We start from the raw sequence: 23088 nt of genomic DNA, 5'->3' as shown, positions 1-23088 counted from the left end.
TTTATCACAGTTTGCACATTCAGAATTGCTATGATCTTCAAAATAATATTTTCATCTCCATCCTCGCTAATTTTTTTCGTAGTTTTTCGAAACATTATCACCATAAATTTGTTCCGAAGTTTACTGAAAACAGAAATCTACATCTAGGTGATGTATGTATATTCTATTACCATAGAGTTAAACTGATGGTGTTTAACTTGTCAAATGTTCGATTCTTTCTATGTAGGCTGTATATAAGACACAAGTTAACCTTGACCTTGCATCACAAAACTCATTGCTAAAAATCTTTTTCTAACTCGAACCAGAAACAATATGGAAACTTTTGAAAAACGTTTTGTGTCCTCATAAGAGTTCGAGAAGATAGATGTTTCACAGCGTTATTGACTAATTTATATGTTGTTTCTTCGACTTACAGATCGAAATACCGTCAGAAGACTCCAGTTTATTTATTGATTATGTAAAACACTTATAATGTTAGTGTTTCTTGTAAATACTGCTCATTCACAATAACTGCTTACTGTTTTTCCAAGAATACGTTAAAATGTACCCTTCTTATTTATATCTCTTTACTAAACTGTCACCTACACAAGATGCATACATATTTATAAGCTTGATTTCATTTCGATAATTGTTTCATCATTAATTTTTTTATATGTATCACATGTTCACTTTACAGTTGGCACTAGTGATGATCCAGAAGATATGACATGTATCGATTGTATCATGGTATATTCTATTAGTCGTGATTTGGTCTCGTCTTTATCATCTCAGTCAAGTTCAACCGGTAATTTATTTGATGAACAACAGTTGATATATACGAATTACCATCTGAACCCAAATAAATTGTCAAAAAAGAAATTACAAACCTTATCGTTGAATGACGGTAATTGTAGTAAGAAAGTTAAAGGTCCAATGGATTTATTTGTTTTGAAGAATACTACTACTTCTACTACCAATGATAATGATGACGATAGTATTGGTGAATTCAATATTGATGATAATCACAATGATGATAATATGCAAGAAAATTTAAGTGATTCTGTTATCGACTCAGAAGAATTTAATAAAATGAATAACAACGCTTTTGGTAAGTTAATCAGCTGCAATGATGTGTTGGTTTCTATCTCAGTTTTTTTTTCATACTCTCTTCCAAATTTATTAGGTTTTGTTAAGATATATTTGTTATGTTCTGTATATGTGATATTGTGTAGCCTAGTTTATCTGTGGAAGCATCAAGTTACCGTTAATTTCTAATATTTGCAAATGCTAGAAGTACCCAGTTTATTCAATAATACACCGACTGAACTTATATGATGGTTATCATAGAGATAACTTAACAAGCATCCAGTTCCGTTAATTTTAGTCGATTATTATCTCAAACCAGTGTGATATGGTCTGTCGTTTTTTGGTGAACTTGTAATCGATCTAAGTTGTGATTGCCTTGTAAGTGCATGATCTTTCCAATACCTACGAAAACAGCTAGTGGATATCTCCGTGATTTTTATGCCGTATTTGAACATCGTTCTTCCATTCACCACAAGTTTTATGAGTGAACGAATTGCTAAATAGACATTGAAAGAACGTCACAAAACATGAGACGACAATGTAGTTTAATAGCCTGATTTCGTAGGGTGTTTTAACCGATGAAAACAGATAGAACATTTAAGAATATTTGTTAGTCGGATACTTTGTGTAGAATTCTTTTCGTCACATCCTAGTAGCATATAGTTTTTCAACTAAGAAAACTACTATTAGGGCGTATACTTATCGTTAATGTCGAATGGTCATCTCGCTGAGTTATCATCAATTAACTGTAGTTCAGAGTACAACCCGTAAAAATCAATTTCATAGTGATTATTTGGTATAGTGTGAGACGCTGGACTTTTTTCAGGTTTCGAGAATGTACTGTTTCTTTTGGATACCTGATACTTTTTTCGTTATTTTAAGGAATCAAATTGAATGACACTTACTATAATTAGTCATTGGCTTTTAATAATCACCTTTCAATCTAGTTTGTTGTTGTCGTTGTTGTTAAAACTAGTTTGAATTTATGTGAACTCAGTAGGTATATCTATGTTTCTGTAGTCGTATATATACTCTTCTTTCAAATGAGAAATTTCTATCATGAAAAATTTGATTGCTTGACGATTTATTCAGTGAATGAATTCGCCACCATTTTAGGTAAACGGTATCGGGCATGAGACAAATATCACCCATAGCAATAGATGGCAGTCTTGCTTTATATCGAATTCGTTGAAGTTAGACATGTAAAGTACTTGATCCTGGTGTTTAAACCCTCTATGCGAGGCCTGAAGGTTATGGGTTTGATCACGGGTGGGTTGTTTGAGTACCCACTTTCCTGGATTCTTATGTCAAGAGGAAAAACTTACCTACCATTTCTGGGTTTTCATGATTGTCTGATTAAAATCATCCAGTGTCTGAAGTATAAAGATAGACATTGTTTGTTTTTAGAACCATTTGTGTTTTAGTGTTTACATGTTCGGAATAATTGCTTGCAAATCTATATATATCATCTTTATCCAGTATATACTTACGGATTTTAATTGCATTTTGTAATTTTACACTTACAGAACAGTCGTTAGCTTTCAGACTTGATCGCTTATTCGGCACCGGCTTTGTAACTGAATTGGCTCTTGACGATCATAAAAGTAATAATAAGAAAACCTCACAGATTCATTTACCACAACTCTTCACCTCAAAACCGTTTCCACCTCCACCAAGTGCGATGTTTGCATTGTCCAATTCAATGTTCTGCTCACATTTCACCTCAATGGATAATTCTACATTCACGACTACATCATCACCATTGTCTTCTATCCCATTATGTTTGATTTCTGATTATTGTGGTTTGACAGCTTCAATTACTAACATGTTGTGTGCGATAGTTAATATGGGTATTGCTTCAAAATCTGAACAACATGTGAGTTCTATGTACGATTTATTTTGAAAGAAGGAATTGAATTGTAATTCATTCTTGTCTCTTTTTCTCACTATTTTAGATTTAATGATAATTGTATGTATCATTATATCATATTCATATTTTGTTACGACGATATGTTATACAGTTAGTTATCTGTATATCAGACAGTGGAAGTTTTGTCAATCAGTAGTTCAGTCACCATTAACGTAGGTCCTGGTACATACGTCTAAAGTTACCATGTCTCATAACAGCACACAAAGAGAGGTAATTAACAAGATTCTCAATCAAGTTGTTTATGAATTAATGTCATCGAAGAATTAGAATTGTGTAACAATAAAAAAACTGGATATTTGGAGGAAGATGACAATGAATACATTTATACCAGCCAATGTTTTTTTTTAGCTACACCACGTTAGGTATCCAACTACTCAGTAAAGTTTTCTCAACGGTCTCAACAAGGCCGTCTGCATCTCATGGCACGATTTGTATGAATAGTCAGTAAATCTGTGAACCAATTTAATTTCTTGATCCGGTCATCACTGTTCTTTTTCCGATTCAGTATCTTTTGCTGTCTAGTACAACACAGTTATTTAGTGCATGTTATCTTCCTTAGTCGTTGAGTGTCCATAAGGTTTTCTAATTGATCTGATTTCTTGTTATATTTTTTCTATTAACTTGTGACCGTTAAAATTTCTCAACTGATATATTCTCCAAACTAGTTGTTCCTTTCAGCATACCTTATTGAGTATATGATAATCAGCTATGGTGATTTAGACTTTAAAATAGTTGATCATTTAGTAGAGGATTAGAAACTCTTTGATCCTATAATGGTTAAAAACACATGATAAATCAATATCAGTAGTCACTTTCACTGAATATGCCTATCTGTGTTACCTCGTACGTTTCAATTATCCGTAGCGATTAGTATCTACTAACACAAAGTAACCTTAACCTTAGCTGCTACCTCGAAGTGGTGGTCAAGGTTGGCTATCGTAATGACCCAGTAAATCTATGTTGGTCCCAATTATTTCTTTCTTTATATCATACAATGTCAGACAGGTAAGTTAGACAATGGCGGAACTAACACTATCAAACATGAATTCCGGTTATCTATGGTAATGTCTTATAAATACGGAACAGACGAATCCGGCGGCGGTCATAATGCCAAATATATAGGCGTGCGATGGCAGAAATGTGATTTCACTGGGCTCCCACTATCTGTAACGATTCTGCTCTCCTCTAGAGGGAGGGTTGAGAAATAGTTGACTTTAGAAACACCGCACCTCACTTTGACGATGGATTTCAGTCACCATCTGTAATGTTTTTTATGTACAGAAGAACTATATCTAAAACTAGTCAAGACAAGGCTTTTGTGGTATGAAGCAGTTATTCATTGGCTACTGTTGTCCTGCTCCAATGTCAACAGGCTCACCAATAATCCAGTAGCAGTGTAATTCCATGGTATAGGCGATCGGGAAATGGAGATCACTCACATATGTAAAGGCGTTTGACATTGGCTAACATTGTGCAATTTCTATCTTTGTATTGCAATGATTCATATGTTCAAAACATGTGTACTTGATTATCGAGTTGGATTTAAGTAGACCCTTATCAAATTTGAGATATATGCAATATATTTTAATTGTTTTTTGTCCTTTTTTACTTTTTTCCCCTATACAGAATCCGAATTTAACTGGATTCAAGATAATTTTGTCCAGTTTAAGACAAACTTTCAATAAATACAATAATAACACTTGCGGTCTCGATGGAAGTATTCAATTTAGACAAACAGTAGAAAATGAGAAAAAGCCTGCTACCGATCTAAATATATTACTTGTAGAAATAACGAGATTCCTCAATTGGATATCATCATTGAACTCGTCAACTTGTAATCTGTTCAATGTTCAGCCTACACTGATGATTAGTTTATCAATTCATCTTTATCAGTTAGCTTTTATGACGACACGTTTTCTAAATACTGAAGAAGAATTGAAAATATCGAATAATAATAGTTATAAATATAATTTTAACAATATCGAGTGTATTCTAAATGAATTTCTATATCATCCATTAAATTATTCATGGAAACAATTAACTGATAACAAGAATAACTCTGATGCTAATGTTGATGATATAATATCTAAACATTATTCAACTCTCAAGTCAATTCGTTTGATTCGACAATTTTCAACGGAGATTTATCATTTTCTACACATCAATCCATTGGATTTAACTAAATGGTTATCTAATCAAGACCAACATCATCAATCTACAAATGATAATATATCATTTTATGCAGTTATACATCAATTATTCAATTTATTTATTTCTAATTTACCAGTACTTACGAATCCATGGCATACGATCGATCCTATATGGTCTATAAAATTTGACTTGTTTTCGTTAACAATAGAACAGGATATAGCTCAGTTATCTTCAGTTATTATTGATAATTTAAAAGATTTTACACATCGTCTTTCATTTCCATCAGTTTCATCATCGCCGATGTCATCTCCACTGGATTTAAAACCAAAGTCTTACTTTAATAAATTTATTCGGTGCTTTGTGAATCCATTAACGCGTGCACTATATACACTTTTTTTAAGTACAATTGTAGACGATCATTTACCAGATGATGATGATGATGATGATGATAATGATAAGAAGTTAAATGAGTTGATTATGACAAGTTTAGTTGAATTACCTAGTGAAAATAAACATGATGATCATCACCATAATAAACAGACTAAACCATTGAATCTTGAATCTTCTAATTATTACGAAAAACTGTTAATTACAATGCTAACACATAGTAATATTTTAGTAAGTAGTATTATGTTACATTTTCTTTTCTCTATTCTACAGAATCATCGTCAAGTTTTAAGTGTTCTAATGACTAAAATTTATTTGTTAAAAAGGTACCATGCTAGTGTGAACGCCGACTGAATATTTTTGGTTGAATGCGATAACCAAGAGAATTCACCATTTCAAATGAAAAAAATTCTAATATTCAATATATATAAACTTGTATGTGTTGAAATAATTGCCATACAATGTTCACTTGAATACATTTGTAGATCAAACAAATTCGTGAAACCAAATGAGAAGAAGAAATAGCTATGATTTAGGACATGTGTAATCATAATAATAAGATAATTAAACCTAACATTCCATTACGGATCATGTCACACACTTCATTGTTAGAATGAAGTCTTAGATAACAGTTATAGAGTACTAAATAATTTTGTTTAAGTTTCATTCTCTGAACATGAATACAGCGAAAATACAGGTTTGATATAGAGAAAGAAGTCGATGAAAGTGTTGTATAAGAACGAAGATTAAAGGAATGATAATTTTTATAACTAATTTATGGGTAATGAATTTATATATTCTTATTGCATAATTATTAAGGAACTGGATTTTTATTTACATATGTTCTGTTTATTATAAGCTTTCGATTAACGCATTAACTAATGGTGTACGATTTTCTATTCGTAATTTTTTGCCAGTTTGCCTTTCACAGTATCCCTTTTCCACACCACTTTGTTGGCTTAATCTTGTGTAGTTGCTATTTTGCATTTTATGGTGTAATGTGTGGTATGCCTGTATATACACTTCGTCTGCTTGAAATATAATGTAGTGGAGGTCGATTGCTTACTACTGGACTCAAGGGTAGAACAGAGAGAGAAGCTGACGAACCGTGGATCGATGGAGACTTAACAATTGTATGAAGGTTACTAGTGCTGGTTAGGCGTGGAATCGGACAACTCAGAGACACTAAGTCATAAATATCGGGGATTCTGATTGATGGTTCTGTCATGTGATTTGGATCTGTGATCAAAAGGCATAATAAAATACTTCAAAATTAAACCATTTAACGCAAACATTATCACCGAGCAAGTAATGCAGTTGTTAGGAAACCGGTACTAGGTAAGGATGGCAAATCGATTGATGAAGTAGCGAAACTTCATCAGTTGAGATGGCTGGGACATGTGTTACGTATGCCCAACCACCGACTGCCCCGACGTGCAATGTTTCATGGTGTAGGAGTAGGTTGGAAGAAAGCTAGGGACGGCCAGACCAAAACGTGGCACAAATCCATGAAATCACTGACAGGTGGACTGAGCCATGTTGGTAGGTGTAGACTACCTGGTTGGGATTCGCGAGATGATAGTAATCGATGGTTAGAGACCTTGAATGACATGGCTCAAAATCGTTTGCAATGGCGAAGGTGCATCCACTCTTTGTGTTTTACGAAATTCTAATCTTCTGAATTCTTCATGTCTCTATCTTTTTTCTCTTTCCAAATCTATTTGCTGGATTATATTCATTGAATAACATATTCAAACACTATTTTTTCCGTTTACTGCTTATACTCTTACTACTTCTACCACTATGGGATTTGAATCGACAACTTCATCTCTGTGCTAATGTAGTATAGCAACTCGAACTGATGTACGTACATACGAAGTTCTACGTTTTGACTTGGTGACTGACTGAAACATTATCATCCACGTAAGCTACAAATCTTCATCACATCAGGACTCTAAATAAGGTATACATAGGTACTAAAATAAAATAATTTACTAAAGTTTAATGAGTTTAGATCGTAGAAATGTACAAACGAATAAACTAACTACATGTGGCTTATTGATTCGTAGTATGACAGAAATGACTGTTCTGTTAGGTAGGTAAAGAGGTTAGACTCACTTATTTTTTAGATGGGTAGCTCAGGGATTTCACCATTTGACATTACAATCTTAGTTTGAATACTTCGAAATCACAGTTGCAGATTATTAACATGATAGATTACCGAAAATGATGACAGTGTTTGCGTTATGATTCTAATTGGTTCAATGTGTGAGAATGGAATGGTTGATAGTCTCAGCTATGTTCTTGTATGACCATATTAAAACGTGTTCACAAGCATAAGAAAGTGTGACCATGAAACGCGCAGAAAACACCAATCGTGGTTTGCATCTGTCAACTGGGCTTTGAACCAATCTTTGTAATCTGGATTAATATTTCTCTGAATGGGGTCATTTATGAATGTTTCGCTCATAAACAGAGATTTTTTAGCGAAATAGATTGTTTTGTTTTGATGTTAGCTTGTAAACTTCCGTGTGAGTATGACGTAAATCGCTCATTTCTTTTTCACATTTATTTATAGTTCATATAAGTTATTGAATTGTTCTCATTTTTATCCATTTACAGGTGTCATGTGCTACTCGTGATGCTGTATGTCGTCTTATTATTAATGCAAGACCAAAAGGTTGTATAACTTGGTTTAAAAATCATTCCTCCCTGAATCATCGTTATAATTCCTGTTATAGAAAATCAAGTGTGTCACGTTTCACTGACAGCAAATCTGCTAAACCTCTCTCAGAGAGAAATATCTCTCAGAACACTGATACTGATTTGTTATCCACACAAGGCTCTAATCTTGCACATACTTCTCTTGGTTCGAATACGCCAACAACACCTACTGTTTCCTCTGGACGTAGTTTTCAATCAAGAACTACTCCATACTCTGGTCGTAGACGTCCTCCACGAGAGTATCATTCTTTTCAGCCCAGTCAGTTGATTGATGTATTAATAAATGAAGAAAATCCAGGTTCACGGGAACTAATTTCTCTCGATGATCTAGATAATGTCGACAGTCATCGGTTAACGTCATTAATTAACAGTCATCAAGAAACTATTGGCCGTTGGTCTTCTCGATCAGGTTCTACTAGCAATAGGCAGCGAAGGTCGAGTCATTTTTTAAGAATTTTAGTAAGTTTTATATCAAATTATGTATATAAGGTTATCGCAAGTTTTTGTTCCCAAATGATTCTATGTTAAACCTTAGTATGCACATAGATCCCTACTAATTAAGTTTAAAAGCTGATTAGAATGTGATATGAATAAAGTAATTTCAAAACAAGATGAATTAACAAGATGTTGGCGTCTGGAATGTCCACAACAAATGAAAAAAGATCAAGCTCTCAAACCATAATGTCAGTCAGGCGTAAGACGTAATTTCCATCAGTTTATTGTCCTTATATGTGAAAATTATATTTGAATTAATCTCGTCGATCGAAATTTAAATAATTACAGCGTTTTGTCTGGCAAACTTGTGGACAATATACCTAATGAACATTGAATATACACTTCAGTGTAGGGACAAAGACGAATAAGTGAGCTTGTACAATCAGATTTCAGACCCTTGCTTACAATGCAGTGAACCATAGTTAGATATCCTGTTTGAGAACGTGTGTATCCACAGTCTAAGCATATTACATCAACCAAAGTTTGGAAGAACAATCTCCCCTTAAAATCCTACATGGACACTATACAGGTGTTATGAAATCATTCATTAAGGTACATTGACTTCTACTCTCGTGCACCTTTTCGTTCTTAATCCTTGACCTGTGAATACTGACCATTTTTGATCCAAGTAACAATGATCGATCACTCTATTTCTGGTAGTTCTTGTGTCCTTGGAATAGAGATTTGTGTTTGTTGTTTCTATCACTGTTTCGGGCTTTTGATCTCGCCTGCATTACTACAGTCACTACATAGGTGAATAAACATTGTGCGAGTTGCGGATGACGTGTATTGATAGGTCCTTTTAGTCGACCATCTGTTTTTTTCTTTTAAAGTAGTCAGTAACTGAGCATTTATAACCATCCAGGGACAATTCTTTGTTTGACTAGGAGCATGATAATTTCTATGGTGTTTGCTTGTTTCTTTAACTGTCGCGAACATTCGACTGGAGTTTCCATTAATATGTTTATATATTGGTTCTCTTCCAATGAGTTTTGACTTGAATTCAGCATGTCTTTTTTATATGACTTCCTATTCATTTGCTATGTCCTTACAGTTTTTTATTGAAATTTCATGCAGTTAGTTCCCTTTATGAATTTAAATAAAGACAGAACAAATATTGATGCAGAATAATATGAATTCATTATGTTTCGTGGCTTCTCATCAGCTGCTTACAACCAAATATGTATTAGAGTTTTAGCATTAGGGTAATAAATAGTGTGGAACAATTGACACAATTGAATGTAAAGAATTGGAATAACAAAAGGTAATCAATGATAACTATATAAATATATATATATATATATGCTAGTAAAGGTCAGAGGTTATTAGGTATTAGAATGAAGGAAGCATAAAGGGAGGGTGACGTAATAGTTGAGTGGAGTTCAAAGACAGATAAGATCAAATCTGTGATAATTTTAGAGGTAATGAAAGAGTCATGGAATTAAAAACAAATAGGGTGGGTTACGTAATAATTGAATAGAATTTGCAGAGTTCATATAATTTAAGAGAGACAAGTGAGCGGAAATGTGTGAGAGAAAGGGTGGTTTAAGAATTGGGTAATGGAAGAGGAATATAATAAAAACTAAATATTAACCAAAATAAAACTAATATCAAAAAAATAAAACAAAAAAACAAAAGTAAGGATTGTCAGGGTAGTAATAAGTTTATAACTGTCTCTTTTTGAATACCTAGATCCGGTTTGAGTTCTTTTTAATCGCGATCGCTTCAGCAAACCGGAGAGCAGTTGTACTTCTTTGTTTGCTAATGATTTTGAAAGCAGTTTTTTACTGTTCAGTTTTGTTGAATGGCTCACTGTTTTTCTTTGGTTGGTAGGCTCAGATGTATCCACTGTATATCTTATTTTCGATCTTGAGGTCGATTATATCTTCATATGTTAATTTGAACTTTGTCTTTTCAAACCATATCTTTGGTGGTTAGTCGTTCTTATTACCATTGCTACTGCACTACTTCAATCTTTTTGCTATTCGATGTGTTATTTTCATTGCATCGTACTTATGTGATATGATTACTTGGGCTAACATATATCTACCTGTGGTAGGCTCTACGTTGATCATGAATGACGGACTCACCTTCCTGCTCCTCATCAAGTTTATATATCCTTTCCTGTTGCGTTTATATCTAGTACTAGCAGCTTGAATTGGTATGCAATCACGTAATTTACTTCATTATTATTGATAGTGACTATGGTACCATTTTTGACTACTATTGATGAATGCTTACTGTTCAGTTTATGTCACTTTCCGATTATTTGGTTTTACAATAATTTAAAAAACTCAATCTATATTAGTCAGCCTTCACATATCACACTTACATAAATTCATTTGTGTAGTAAATTCTTCTAGCCCCAGGTTTCATGAGTTGTGATGAACTATTGATTACAGATTTTGACCAGTTTAGTTCAACTCTCTTCCCAAGTAAACAGATTCCCATATATACTTAGTACCTCAACAACTAAGCCATCTTTAATATCTTTTGAAATATGATCTCAAATATTTCAATAAGGATAATATCAGTTCATCATAGGCGATGTAGAACCTGGTGCATATGTTCATCGATTTTAAATCCATGTTCTATAATTTCAAAAGATGTATTGACCTTTAACTCTGACATTTCATTAAGTTATTAGTCGGAATTTATAATGTAGAAACTAAAAAAAGCTTATTGAAGAAAAATATTCACCATTAATATATCTGTGTTTAAACTATCCCTTTTTGTTTGCATAACATCTCGGTAACATATTGCTAAACCATTCAAAACGAGAAATACAACATATACGATTCCGTTCTTTTCTTCTTTATTTTCTTTTACCATGATAACTTTAGAATCAACCTCCTTCCTTATCAATATGGGAAGGTGAAACCAGATCACCTATCAGTAATAGTACAACAACAACTTTCAATGCTAATGAACCTATTCGTTTTATGGACATGGAAAATGATGATTGTGATCAGTCCGATATGAATTTAGATACTGATCTAAATAATTCAGATAATTATCTGTTATCGGAATTTCTTGATTTAGGTGGAATTGAACCATCCATTTCTGCATTACGTGAGGAAAGCGATGATGACAGAGCATATCGTATTTTACGGTTATGTAGACGAATATGGGGTTCACGACGTATTGTTTCACTTCGACAAATGGTTGCCGATTCTGAATCTGGTGGTGAAAATGAATTCGACTCTCGAATCCATTTTGGATCGAATGAAAACGATGAAATTCTAGAAACTGAACTTGAAAATATTGGTGGAGAAGAAGATGATAATAATAATAATAATAATAATAATAATGATGTTGATGATGATGATGATGATAATGACGATGGTGAAGACGAACAACATAATGATGACATAGAAATGGATAATGAGAAAGATGAAAACGATAACGTTGATGAGGATGATGATGATGATGATGATGATGAAGAAGAAGAAGAAGAAGAAGAAGAAGGTGAATGTCAGGATGAAGATGACGATGATGAAGAGGATGAGGAGGAAGATAGCGATGAACAATTAAGGTTAGGTATCAGTGAAAACTTAACAAGTGAAATGGCCCTCTTGTTGGCGCAATTGGTTGCAGAATCTGGTCAATCCATTACGAATGGTCAGGAATCTCTCATCGATCAACTAGGAATAAATTTTTCTGAGTATAGAAGTTTTCTAAACAGACCACAACGAACAATTCAGAATACTAATGCAACAACTACGGTGTCAACTTCTGGGACAAATGTATCAGTTTCAAATTCACTGACTTCTACCACTCAGACAACCACATCATCCGGAATTCATGAAGCTCGAGTTCATGAATCATATGTAACATCTAGTAGTAGTAATCTTCAATCAAATACTTTTAGAACCATACAAACAGAACCTAGAACCGTATCAAATATCAACCCTTCTACAGAATGGCAAAGGAATGATGTTATAGATGAGGAAAATATACATGAACAAGCAAGTGATAATATACAAAGACAAGAAACTAATAATGGAGAAGTGATCGATGTAAATACTGATCTATTAGATATCGAAGATGTACAGGAAGGTTTAGATATGTGGGCATTTTCTGATAATTTAGAAGAAGATGTGGTATGTTATTTCTTAATTTTAAGTTTATAATGTAGTCATTTGTTTTTAAATGGATTTATATCTTTCATTATACAATTCAGTGAATTTGGTTAGATTTATAGCTTTTAATTATTCTCCTATCAATAAATCTCTTAGCAACATTTATCATAAATAAGATTTTATACATCATTCTAAACTGTCATTTATTATTAATAATAATAATAATAATAATCAGGTCAAATATGAAATAACCATGTGATGAAATGATGACACATGAAAGAAAATTACAGTAATAATTTTATTTGAAATGAAGCGAGTATTTTTGCTATATATTGCAGAACTACAATAAATGTACAGAGATTTTTCAGTTCGTTTAAATGTGAGATTATCGTCTATGGAAAGTAAACTTGATTAAAAAACAAATGATGAATATTCCTTCATTCTATATAATGTTCACAGGTCAGTTAGTTAAACGCAACGAAGAAATTGGCAGGGATGTACATTGGTTTAAGTTACCATATCCTATTAGCACAGCGAGATAAAATTGTTGTGGTAAACTACAGAGCAATAAAGGTATTTACAATATCAGTGGTAAAATAAAATATTAGGCATCTAAGATACAGTTCGAGAAAATAATACTTACTCCTGTTACCCCTCGTGTAGGAGCACAGGCCACCAACCATTCAGGATTCCCGTTTGGCGCTTGCTTCATGATGCAGTTTGGTGTTTTCCGTAATGTATGTCCTATCCACTTCTAACGTCTCTTCCTAATTTCCTCTTCAGTTGCAACCTGGTTTGTCTTCTCCCACAGTAGGCTGTTGCTGATGGTATCTGGTCAACGGACATTCAGTATTTTGCGTAGATAACTGTTTAAAATTACTTGTACTATTTTGATGATGGTTGTAGTAGTTCTCCACGTTTCAGCTCCGTACAGTAGAACTGACTATCTTGACGCTCGTATTGAAGATTCTCACTTTGAAGTTAGTTGATCGTTGTTTTGAGTTACATATGTTGTTCAATTGTAGGAACGCTGTCCTTCTTTGTCAGTCCTCGCCCTTACTTCTGCATCAGATCTCGGCTTTCGTCCTGAGGCGTCATATCTCTTATAAATGGAGACCTCAATCCCAGAGCAGAGTTTAAATGGTTTGAATTATTTTTTCCGGTTGGCGTTTTTAGCGTGATAGTGTCCTACGGGATGGAGTCGCTAACCCCACCCCCAACCCTCCTCCTTTACCCGGGTTCGGGGTCGGCAGTAACTCTAGAAGAGCTACAGGCGGAAAATAAACAAATTACAAAAAATTTAGAATCCTTTAATCTAAAGGAAGAACAAACTATTCTTTTGCACAGAGTTCATTGTTCTCGCCATTTTTGTTAGATGGTATCAATTTATTCTTTCCAGACTAAACGAGAGAGTACTATTCAATCATAGCTGCTGCACCTTGATGTGTTGGTGGGAATCGATGTTCGTGATGGCCGATAAATCTATATGCGTTGGAACATTTATTTCTTTGAATTTTACCATTCCATACAGGTCGGTTGAATTAAACCAGTGAACTCATAACTCGAGCGCGAAGTCGTGTGACGGCGGTAAAGTGGTTTCTTTGGTCAACCATCATCTGCAGCGATTCTACTCCCTCTGACCGGAGGGTGAGAAATGGTTGATTGTTGAAAATACCACAATTCATCTTGTCCCATGAATCTCGGTCACCATCTGTAATTGCTTATAAATACAGAGCGAATGCGTTTAAAAGTAGTTACAGCAAGGACATATGTGTTCTAAGGTAATTGTCCAATAAATCATATGGTCATGCTCTACCGTGTACAAGATGACTACTCATCCGGTTCCTTTTCTTGATTGTTCAAGTAGAAGTATTCTTCCACTATATGAATATCCGGAATGTATCAGTGAACTATTCTTATTTCATCATTTTATGTGATGATTTCATATATTCCTTTTCTTGTTTTGACCATGCTTATCGCTACCGCTATCTTTTGTTCTATAGCTCTTTACACTGGCCCTACAGTTGAGTCTTCGTGATCAAGGTGGTCCAGGTACTAGAGATAATAATGAAGTGAACGACCCACAGTCAGTGGATACTCCATGCCTTCAATCTGTTTCTCAAGAAGTTGTCTCCATACTTGGGAATGAAGATGTTAATCACACAGAACAACCGAACAATGAACAAAATTTCTCAGAATTCAATCAGCTAGATCATGCAACAAGTTGGTCTGCTGAACCAAATGTTTCAGATACAGTAAGACGCTTATAAATATATTCTTTGATTTTTCATTTGATTCTTAATCCACGTTATACTTTTTACGCTAATGAGATATGACCTGTCAAACGATGAGTGAAAAAAGATTTAGATACATGATAATGCAGTGGGTCTTTAAGATCTTAGTGTTTTACTGCATGAATGTTAGTTTTACCAAGTTTAAAATTTGTCTAGTGGTCATTTTTAGTACAGATTTTTATGCATATGTGTGTGTGCTGTTATACAGCTTTTTAGCACTATGAGAATAACCAATTTTGTCATCTGTGTAAGCCGCCGTAACTACTCCATATGTCAGTTCTAAGTTAGATGAGATAGCTTTAGTGAAGTAGAGGAATCAGAGTCATCAAATAAATTCACGACAACAATATGATAATTTTTGACTGATGGTACGACTTTTTATCACCTGCAGTTACAGATTTTCCCTTTCAACAACTATACCGGTTGCTCGAGCATCATGCAACAGTCAACTTTTGTTTTGGGCTTTTCGGTAACATCACTAGCTCTCGTATGAAGTGTACCACAAAGTTGATTACATGAATATGTACTTGGTCAACAAGCCACATCACAAATGGTTTCCCGATTTATCTGGTAGCACGGATTTTCGTGTTAAGCAAGAGTACACCATTCATGTCAAGTCCTTAATAAATAAATTTCTGTATTATCCCAACGGGTAGAAAAATTGTATTTTTGACGTTTCGTTACTTATTGTAAGTCACTTCTTTGGTGACTAAGATTACAAAATTTCAACCTTTGTTTTCTTTTTTTCTTTCTTCATTTAGCATGAAATGACAATGAATTCTTCTGTTCAAGGTAATTTTTCATGTTATAACAAATATTTGTAGGTTGTGTACATTGTAGATTGTTCTCAATTCTAGGTGGATACATATTAGAAAATATTTATTTATTATATATTTAAACACAGATATTAGTACAAGGAGAAATCAAATATGTATGCACCACCCTTCGTCACTCGATTTGTGTGAGGGCTCGAATACTCTCCGGGAGCTCAAATCGAAGTAGGTGGTTTTCTTAGGGGGCCACATCCCGAGCCTTCGACCTAAAGGTCTAATCCACAAGACAGTGGAACAACGTTAGGAAATGCAGTCCCATGGTAGCTGGTGACCAACAATTGCTCCATACGTCATTTGTTCCTTCAGGATCCTGGAGCCCATGTGCACCATTGGTTTGGAATCAGGGTTTTCCAACTCCCCTAGGTGGATCCTCTGTGCCCACTAACCTGGTTGAAGCGCCGGACATTCGCTTTTCGTCCTCTCAATTTCGTAGACAACAGTAGTGCCACGAGAAAGTAGTGAGTAGGACTTCCCTGGCAGTGGTTGTATGAACGTGGCTATGTGAGAGCATATAGAGAGGGAGAGCTGATTTTCCATTTTAAGCCTTCAAAAATACATAGCTTATCAGGTTAATCGAATGAATTATTCTACTTTATCATCTTCCACATACAATTTTCTTTCCAAAATTCGTCTTTTTTAAATTTAAAATCCCATGCATAATTTGATGCATTCATATATGTATTATCCCCATTTCAATATCATCTTGTTGTTTTTTTGCTCAGAATCAGCTAATCAACCAGTTGTTGTAGCTTCATCAAATCCATGTCAATCAGTTGTTACTCATGAAAATGATCTTGAAGACAATGGTGGCGATGGTTTCGCCACTTCTATTGTAGCAGGTTCTAGTGCTTCTGTTCAAGAAGTCTTCTCTGATTTGTACACTTTGTTTGATAATGAAAGAATGTCTTCATCTAAACCAGACGATATGGCACATCATAATGAAGCAGCACACAGTGGAAATCTACTTTCTCCTACCACTACTTTTACCAGTGTTGCAATTCCTACTACTGTCACTAATAAAAACTACGGTCACATAACCAATAATAATAGTAATCACGATTTACGATCAATAAGTAGTACTAATGTGAGCAGTGATGATGATGATGATAGTGCACCGGAATCGAATATTTTACCAAATTCATATCGTTATGATAAAATGAAATCGTTTTATCATTCAAAATCTATAAGTCTAGACGATGATGATGTTAATGATAATGAGGATGATGGCGGTGATGTTCGTGATCCTGATAATACTTGTGCGGATCATGATGATGTTCAGGATACCTGTCATGACCCAAATTTTATCACCGACAACTATTCTAAAGATGTTAATCATCAGGTTGTAGACCATTCGGACAATAGTAATAATCTTCGGAATCAAGAAAATAATAATAACGAGGACAACAATGATGATAAACAGACTATTTTATCCTTATTGAAATACACTTTGAGCAATACAAATTTATACTTGAAATATCATAGACAAAATTTAGCATTATTATTTTGTTTAAATATATCAAATTATTTATCCAATGAATGGAATAATATTGCAATTAAACAATCAAAATCTATTAGCACATCATCATCGATATCATCTGGTTCTAGTCAACAATTTGTACCTATTCTACAGTTTATCATCAGTTTAATACGTATTTTACATGGAAATGCATGTCAACTTAATGCAGAAATAATAGTACTCCAACAACAACAACACGTACAATCTAATTCAATGTCCACTACTATAGATTATCAGAATAAATTTTATTTGGATTACATTAAACAACTATTGTATAAAATCAAGTGAGGCATTTCGAAATTAATAATTCATTGTTTTATTGTAATACTTGTTATTATAATCATAGTGTAATAGCCTTTCTTATAATATTTATATAGCTTAAGGTTTTCAGTCTTGTGTCAGGATGAAGTCGTTTTTTTATTTATTGTTCCCCGGGTGATGTACTGTTTCGATTAGATACTCATCTTGAAATTAATAATCAAAATGAAAGTAGATATATTTGAGGAAAATATATTGTTTTCAATATAAGATATGAATTTCAGTTTCTTAGCTCTCATGAATGTTTTAATGACTAGTAATGTTGTAATAACTAGTAAAGTTGGGCTGTATGTCAAATGAAATTGTCTAAATAAATGTGGAAAAAATAGAGTGATTCGATAATAATTTGATTGCCAACCATTTTAAACAGACTGTCAAGTAATACTTGAAACAATATGGATTATAGAGGGGATGTACTTGAAATGAAATGAATAGGGTGAGTGAAATATTCATGTTTATGTTGACAATAAATATTTTAGTTAGATTTATTATATGTAGGTGGCATTTATCAGAGATTGACCCAAGTGTAGCCGCCATCCAAATCGAACTCAGAACCCTCAATTTCCATTACCGATGCAGTCAATCTATGATAATCATCAGCTAAAAATCAAACCATTCTCCTCAAAGAGACCCTTTATCTGGTATATTATTGCTTTGCAAAAGATATACTTAAGTTGCCTAAACATAGATTCAAGAGGAATATGCACACTAGGTTTGTATAGCTTGTGGTAATTTATGGGTTTACTGGGCCCCAGACACGTTATTTTAATCGAAGAGGTGTAACGTAATTTTTGTATCGGTTTTTGCTTCTGCCATTTGATGAATTAAAAGTTTGACGACAATTTTTTCAGGTTATATTCAGCATAATAGAAAATTAGTACGTAATCTATAATGTTCATGCTGATCACCACTCCTGAATGTCTATCCACTCGATTGATCTGAGCTTGTGATATAAACTGATTTTGGTTCTATTTTGACAAATAGATTGTACCCCTCTTGATCGCCAAAGTTGATTATTCCTACCTGTATAAATCTTATCCTTGTGGGACTATTTACGACTCCGTATATTTTCGAAACGACAAATCAGCTACTAACTGTATATTAATTACAATTCTAGATAAATATACAAATCCGTAAACTTTATTTCCAAGTCACACACTGTGTTATGTCTAATGAGAAAGACTATCCAGCAACCTCAGTTATCATCAATGTAAAACCCGGTACAAATATGCGTTAGGTCAAGTTACTACTTCACATTTATCACGATAAGATGAAATTAACAAGATGAGTAGTAAAGGAGTTAAAACTATGTAAGTGAAACGATAGTATGGGAGATTAAGCATTGAGAACATGATGGGAAAAGACAGAATGACAAAGTACGTATGAAGGAATACTTGAACTCAATATCTATAGCAAGATAAATAGTGATTACATTTGAGCTATTGTGACTAACTTTTATTCTGTCATCTGAATTCTCCAATCATCGATCGTGGTTATCAAGCAGGCCTCATCCAACCAGTCTGCATTTACCAACATGACTCAGAACAACAGTTAATGACTTCATGCAGTGATGCCACGTTTTTTTAACCTTCCATGTTTTCCAGTTTTTTCCTACACCAGCTCGCACCACCCATTGATGTAGGCGGCGGATTAGCCTACACATAATACACGTAACAACCATCTTGGGTGGTTGATATTCACGCCCTCATTAACAAATTCGCCATCTTTATCAGGTACCATATGCCTGATCACTGCATTACTCATTCAGTCGTTTCACAATAGATGTCAGCAGTGCTTGAGCTATCAAGTAGAAAGGTTTGGATCTGCGTTCCCAAATTTTGAAAACCAGGTTGTCTTACATGCAAAAGCTTTGCGCCATAAACTTCTGATTTATTTGTTTCATTTTAGTAATTGCTTTGTAACTATCATTATTTCTATATTTCCTGTTTTTTTCTTTAAAAATTTCTGTAACGCGGTAGTCAATAGATTTTAGCATAAATACTTTCGCTGAAAAATGTTTTTATGCTGACTTTTTAGAATCACATTAAAACAACTTATTCGTGCACTTATAAATGGATTAATACAAAGTGTTTCAACTTTGCCTACTAATAACAATGAATATACAATAAAAACAGATTTGAACAGTGTCAATAATCTACGTGAAAATTTTGAAAAAATCATCCATTCCGAATCATTATTATTATTAGAATTTATAGTACTACAATTATATGCATTAATAGAAATCTTTGGATCAGTTCCATCATCAACATTATTATCTTCCTCAAATGATGGTTCTAATTCATTCTCTTTAATTCATTTATGGGTACATGATGAATGCAGTTCAGATGATGATTGTCGGAAAGTGACACAACCTCCAACATTATCATCAGCACCATCTTCATCGTCTATTGGACAACAACAGTTCAGCCCGAAAACTGTAACAAAAACAGCTAATCAAATGCATGTGTTGTCTAATGAACTTGATTTACGTGCATTAATCGATCAAATAATAGAATTTTGTCTAACTTTTATAGAAACATTATATGCACAATTGCTTAAAGGTTATGAAATAACTAACGCCAGTTGTCCTACAAGTGTAAGTTTTTGCTATGTTTTTGGTTTTTTGTTTTGGTTGAATTTATGTATATTTCGCCTTACCAAATGCTAATTTTCCGTACAATAATTTGTTTTTGTGTATGTAGAAGAGTATTCTTGAAGTTCTTACAGAATGCTCTTTTACATAGTGTCTATTGGTAGTGTATCAACTTTCAGACAATGGGAGCTGATAATTTTTTAAAATCAAACTTGGCTTTGTTGTTTTGGAATTTTCGAAAAAATTGCTAATCTAAATAGGACATTCTATACAACCATAATTTTAAAAGTAAGATGATGGTTAGTTGAGTTGACAGGAAACCCTGAATGTAGGTTTTCTGCTATTCGAAACTAATCAGCAATGTGTGCCTGTAATATTGAGAGAACCCAAGCTCTAGAGGATTCAATCCTGCGTCACTTAGTTTCACAAACAGTCGCTACCGCTTAGCTATTCGGACTGCGACTAACGTTCGGTGGAACTAATATGTACTTACAGTTGATTAATTACTAAGCATTAATTCCCTCAAGATTACAGGCATACTCAGCTGATGAATGTCAAATAGCACGAAACCTAGTTCTAGCGTTTCCTGTTGGCTATAGATAACCACCATTCTGCATCCCAACCTAAAGCGCACAATTTTCAGTCACTTGGACTAGCGACTACATTTCAACCTGATCGATAGAATTCCATTAACACTAAATCATGCTAGACGTACATGACATTCGTCACCGCTCAGGTACTAATCAATTGTGAATATTTTAAATGTACATATTTTTCACAACCTCTTTCGAATAATTATCTTCTGTTTGCTAATCGAATTTGCAGTTTTTGTCATATGCAACCGTCAGGATTAGACATAAATTTCTTCCTTTGTTAGACGCTACTCCCGGCTTTTGTCCGTTGATCATTTCATAATGATCGCTGTATTTACAGTGTTAAATTGAGTATGTTATACAACGGCTAGCATTTACCTTTGAATGTCAGTAATATTGACAGTATTTTACAGTAAAATGCCTGGAGTTATAGAATGAAAGTTTACACATGACAGATGTGGGGATCCAGCGGAACCGGGGATAAAATTCATAATCATACATAATAAAATTTGTGATTTATTTGTTTAGATTGTTTAGTTATTCAGTGCTGAAATAGTATTACTATTGTCAGTACGGGTTTGTGGAGATTGTTGACAGTGGAAGATGGTCACACAATATCGTAGATTGATTAAAGTCATACTTGTACACAATTGGATCCTGACACAGTGGTCTGGAGATTAGGTGTTTACGCGTCCGACTGAACTTCGTGCGTTCGTTTTGCGCTTGTACGGTCGAGTCCCACAACAGGATGAAACAGCCGTGCAGTGCTTTAAGGTTTCAAATAATTATCTAACTTGGATCTGTCTGTGATTTCAATGAAATTGTTACCACTCCTTTTTTTCCGGCTTCTCACTTTCAGGAGGTGAACACTGTTGAACAAAATGATGTAAAACGACCCAGTCAATCATCATTGAATATTTATCCAAATGCTTCAAGTAATCCTTTAGCATGTGGTCTTCTACAAGGTATTATGTTTAGCTTACAGAATAGTGGTGAAACTGTAATCGGTACATCAGCTAGTAGTCTACTCAGTTGGTCACCTTTAATTAATTCATCTCATTGTTTAGATTATATCGGTAATCCAGTAATGAGTCAATTAGGTTGGTTAGCCACTAGAGCTTGTATTAAATTACCAAATATTCTATTAAACTTTTTATCGTCAACATGTAAAGATAAAAATGGATTATCATCAAACAGTGGGAAATCTATGTATCATTCTTATAAAATCTCTTATTTATCAAGTGAATCAGAAAGTCGATGGTGTTCTGTATTATTCAATTATAAAGATTTATTACATCATCCTACTTTATTTAAATCTCAATTTACTGCAACAAATCCATCAAATGTACAGCAACAAAATAGTAATAACAATAATAATTCAGATTATTGTACAGACAATGTAAATGTCTCTAGTAAACTTTTTCAATTCATCAACTCGGAAGGTTCTCAGCAAAATTCAAAACTAATTTATCCATTAGAACGTGAATTACAATCGGTAAGTTGTTTTTTTTTTGTTACTTTCTCTCTACCAGCTAATGACTTTATACTAGATAATGTATACGTTAATTGATTATGTTGTGGTCAGTGTAGTAGTACTTATTTATCAGGTGTTATTATATATCCTATCAGCAAGAGAGGAGATTGATATTTAATGAACTAGAAGTAATAATGTCAACTATGATGGAAACCTAAATAGAATAAATAAAATTAAAGAATATATCACCTAACTCAAAATTCAGATGAAATAATAAACACTAATGAGTTATTGTGACCGAGTTCAAGTCATGTCATTTAATGTATTCAATCATGATTGACTAATATCGCATCAGGTTCAGTCGGGAAGTTTGCACCTTCCCGCAACAATCAATATGGTAGTCAATATCTTTGTGGATTAATGTCATTCGTTGGAATTACTGGTATATATGAAATCTACCTACATAATGGCAGTTTGTAGAAATCCATCGACCAGATGATATATCTCTTTTGCTTTAGAAATTTTCTTACTCTTTAAATTCTTCTTTTTCTGTGTTCAAGAACTTGCAGTAACGATACATGAACTTCATCTGTTTTTTTTTTTTTTTTTTACAAATAGTTGTATTAAAAAAGA

The 23088-nt window shown here is 33.7% G+C and overlaps 1 protein-coding gene across 1 annotated transcript in view; it reads left to right on the top strand.

The window, feature by feature from the left end:
• Smp_162000 (hypothetical protein) overlaps positions 1-23088 on the top strand; it is a gene marked incomplete at its 5' end in the record, with an annotated part of 129862 nt that overhangs the window by 60905 nt on the left and 45869 nt on the right. The window contains 12 exons of the mRNA XM_018793193.1: positions 677-784; positions 2592-2941; positions 4622-4777; positions 4982-5764; positions 8156-8716; positions 11596-11938; positions 12293-12855; positions 14838-15089; positions 15890-15920; positions 16684-17125; positions 19833-20391; positions 21841-22476. Coding sequence (XP_018647730.1) covers positions 677-784; positions 2592-2941; positions 4622-4777; positions 4982-5764; positions 8156-8716; positions 11596-11938; positions 12293-12855; positions 14838-15089; positions 15890-15920; positions 16684-17125; positions 19833-20391; positions 21841-22476 — 4784 coding nt within the window. The remainder of the gene's footprint in view (positions 1-676; positions 785-2591; positions 2942-4621; positions 4778-4981; positions 5765-8155; positions 8717-11595; positions 11939-12292; positions 12856-14837; positions 15090-15889; positions 15921-16683; positions 17126-19832; positions 20392-21840; positions 22477-23088) is intronic.

The sequence above is a fragment of the Schistosoma mansoni genome, chromosome 1 (genome assembly GCF_000237925.1).
Source record: "Schistosoma mansoni strain Puerto Rico chromosome 1, complete genome".
NCBI lineage: Eukaryota > Metazoa > Platyhelminthes > Trematoda > Strigeidida > Schistosomatidae > Schistosoma > Schistosoma mansoni.
This window is presented reverse-complemented; position numbering and strand designations above follow the sequence as displayed.